This window comes from Apis dorsata, unplaced genomic scaffold, assembly GCF_000469605.1.
Source record: "Apis dorsata unplaced genomic scaffold, Apis dorsata 1.3 scaffold_5, whole genome shotgun sequence".
Lineage (NCBI taxonomy): Eukaryota > Metazoa > Arthropoda > Insecta > Hymenoptera > Apidae > Apis > Apis dorsata.
This window is the reverse complement of record NW_006263308.1, coordinates 389,208-391,496: the sequence shown is the minus strand read 5'-3', so window position 1 is coordinate 391,496 and position 2,289 is coordinate 389,208. Positions and strand designations below refer to the sequence as shown.

General features: G+C 18.7%; 1 protein-coding gene and 1 non-coding gene across 2 annotated transcripts in view; both read right to left on the bottom strand.

The window, feature by feature from the left end:
• LOC102674810 (cytospin-A-like) overlaps window positions 1-2,284 on the bottom strand; it is a gene marked incomplete at its 5' end in the record, with an annotated part of 16,997 nt that extends 14,713 nt beyond the window's left edge. The window contains 2 exon segments of the mRNA XM_031508212.1: window positions 308-448; window positions 2,235-2,284. Coding sequence (XP_031364072.1) covers window positions 308-448; window positions 2,235-2,284 — 191 coding nt within the window.
• On the bottom strand, window positions 1,437-1,508 carry Trnac-gca. The gene has a single exon. It is a non-coding gene; the product is annotated as a tRNA-Cys (tRNA).
• Window positions 2,285-2,289: the final 5 nt, after the last annotated feature.

Below are 2,289 nucleotides of genomic sequence, written 5' to 3'. Positions count from 1 at the left end.
ACATATATATATATATATATATATATATATATATATATATGAATATATATGAATATATATACATATTCATATCTAAATTTTGTGATATTGAAAAATCATTGAAATAAGAGATATATAGAGATTAATGAACCTACTAACAAAGTAATATCATTTATTTTCTTAAAAGTTTTGCTTTTTTCCTCTTTTCCAAAAGAAAGAAGTTTGCTACATATATTAACAAAATATATCACGTTTTACAATACATCGTTATGTGTGATACATAGTAAGTATGATAATCGAATAGTCGAGAAATTAATTTAAAACTTACTTGTGTTGCTCCTGCAATTTCGTCTTGTATCTGATAGTACGCTCGACTTTTTTGGTCGCTGGTCGTTTTGGGCTGAAAAATGATGTTACTACATTCCGTTTTTTGCCTGTACTAGGCGATAACTTTAAGTCGGATTTCGATCTGAAATTCCCAAAGAAGAAGAGAATTTTATCAATCAAAACAATTGTAGAAATTCATAGAATTGAAGAGACAAAGTTTAAAATTTTTATTTAATATAAAGTTTAATAATATAAAGACAATAATTAATTATGATAATGTTTTAGCTATATGCAATAGTCATAATATTGTCTTATTCATATCAAATGAATAATAAAAAATTATGTAATATATAAGCTCTTTAATTATATTAGATTAGCAAATTATAATATATAAAATATATAGAATAATATATAGAATATATAATATAGATAAATATATAGAATAATATATAATAATATATATATAGTTATAATATAGAATTAAAAATGACTCATAATTAAAATATATGTCAGATATTTTCAGATATTTTATTAATTATATTATTTTTTATGTATATTATGTATATTATATATTATATATTATATATTATATATAATTATATATTATATTGATTTTCTTATATCACTGATTATGATTAAATAGAATTTATTAAATTAATTTAATAAATTGGTCATTCTTAGCTATATGTTTAATTGATCATTCTTAATATGTTTTTTTAAAAAAAAACTTTAAAAACTTGAATAGATTTAAAGTTAATGATGAAATTCACTAAAATATGATTAATTAAGAGATCAATCTATCATTGAATACTAATCAATGTTCTCATTTAATATATTTATTAGGAACAATAATGTAATATATAAAATTAATTTCATTTTTGTCTTATATTGTCTTTATTCGGTTAAAAAAATGTTAATGTTAAAACACAATTTTAACAGAAAATTTTAACAGAAAAAAAAGAATTTTGTTACTGTTGATTTTTATAAGATATTCTTATATTTTTGCATATGCATTGATATAATTTATAATAAATAATTATTTTTTTTTATTACATTTCATTTATTTTAAATTTAGAATAATAATTTTTGTTATTTTATAAAAGAAAAATTTTTATAAATAAAAAAAATTTAGGGGACACCCGGGTTTGAACCGGGGACCTCTCGATCTGCAGTCGAATGCTCTACCACTGAGCTATATCCCCACTTATAACTTTCAGTTTTTTTAAATAATATTATAAATACTCTAATAATATATTTATAAATTATATTCTCTCAATAAATTTAAATTAAAATTAATTATAAAAATACTACTTAAAATATTTGTAAAGATTATTTAATTAAAATTTATTTATTTGAATTAAATAAAAATACATTTTAATAGTCCCTTAAAGATATGGTGATAACAAGATTTTTGAAAAAAATAATAAAATAATTTTTCAAATAGACAGAATAATGTTTGAAAAAATCTAAATATTATGATTATAATAATGAATCTGTCTTTACTTGTTCGAATGTCAAATGTTTATTATATGTATAAATCAAAAAATTATCGTCAGTTTATTGGCTATTAACACCATCTACACGCCAAATTTTCATCTACCATTATTATCGACTATACTATCTATTACTACTATTATCACTATATCGATAATATAGAAATCTTTAAAATAAAATTATAATTTTTTTAGTCAAGTTAGAAAATATTTATAAATAAATATATAATTTATTTTGCAATAATTATATAATAGATATAATATATAATAGATATAAATTTAACTTATATAAACATTAAATAAAGAAATGAAAGCAAATTTCAAATATATTTCTCTTTTTTTATATAGCTTTTAATATTAATATTAACTTAAACGTGTAACATTAACGAAAAATTCTTTAATTCTTTATTTTTAATATAAAATTTTTATATTCACCGAGTTTTCGTGGACTTGTTCGTGACCAATATAGAAGTGATTGTTGCCCGTTTAA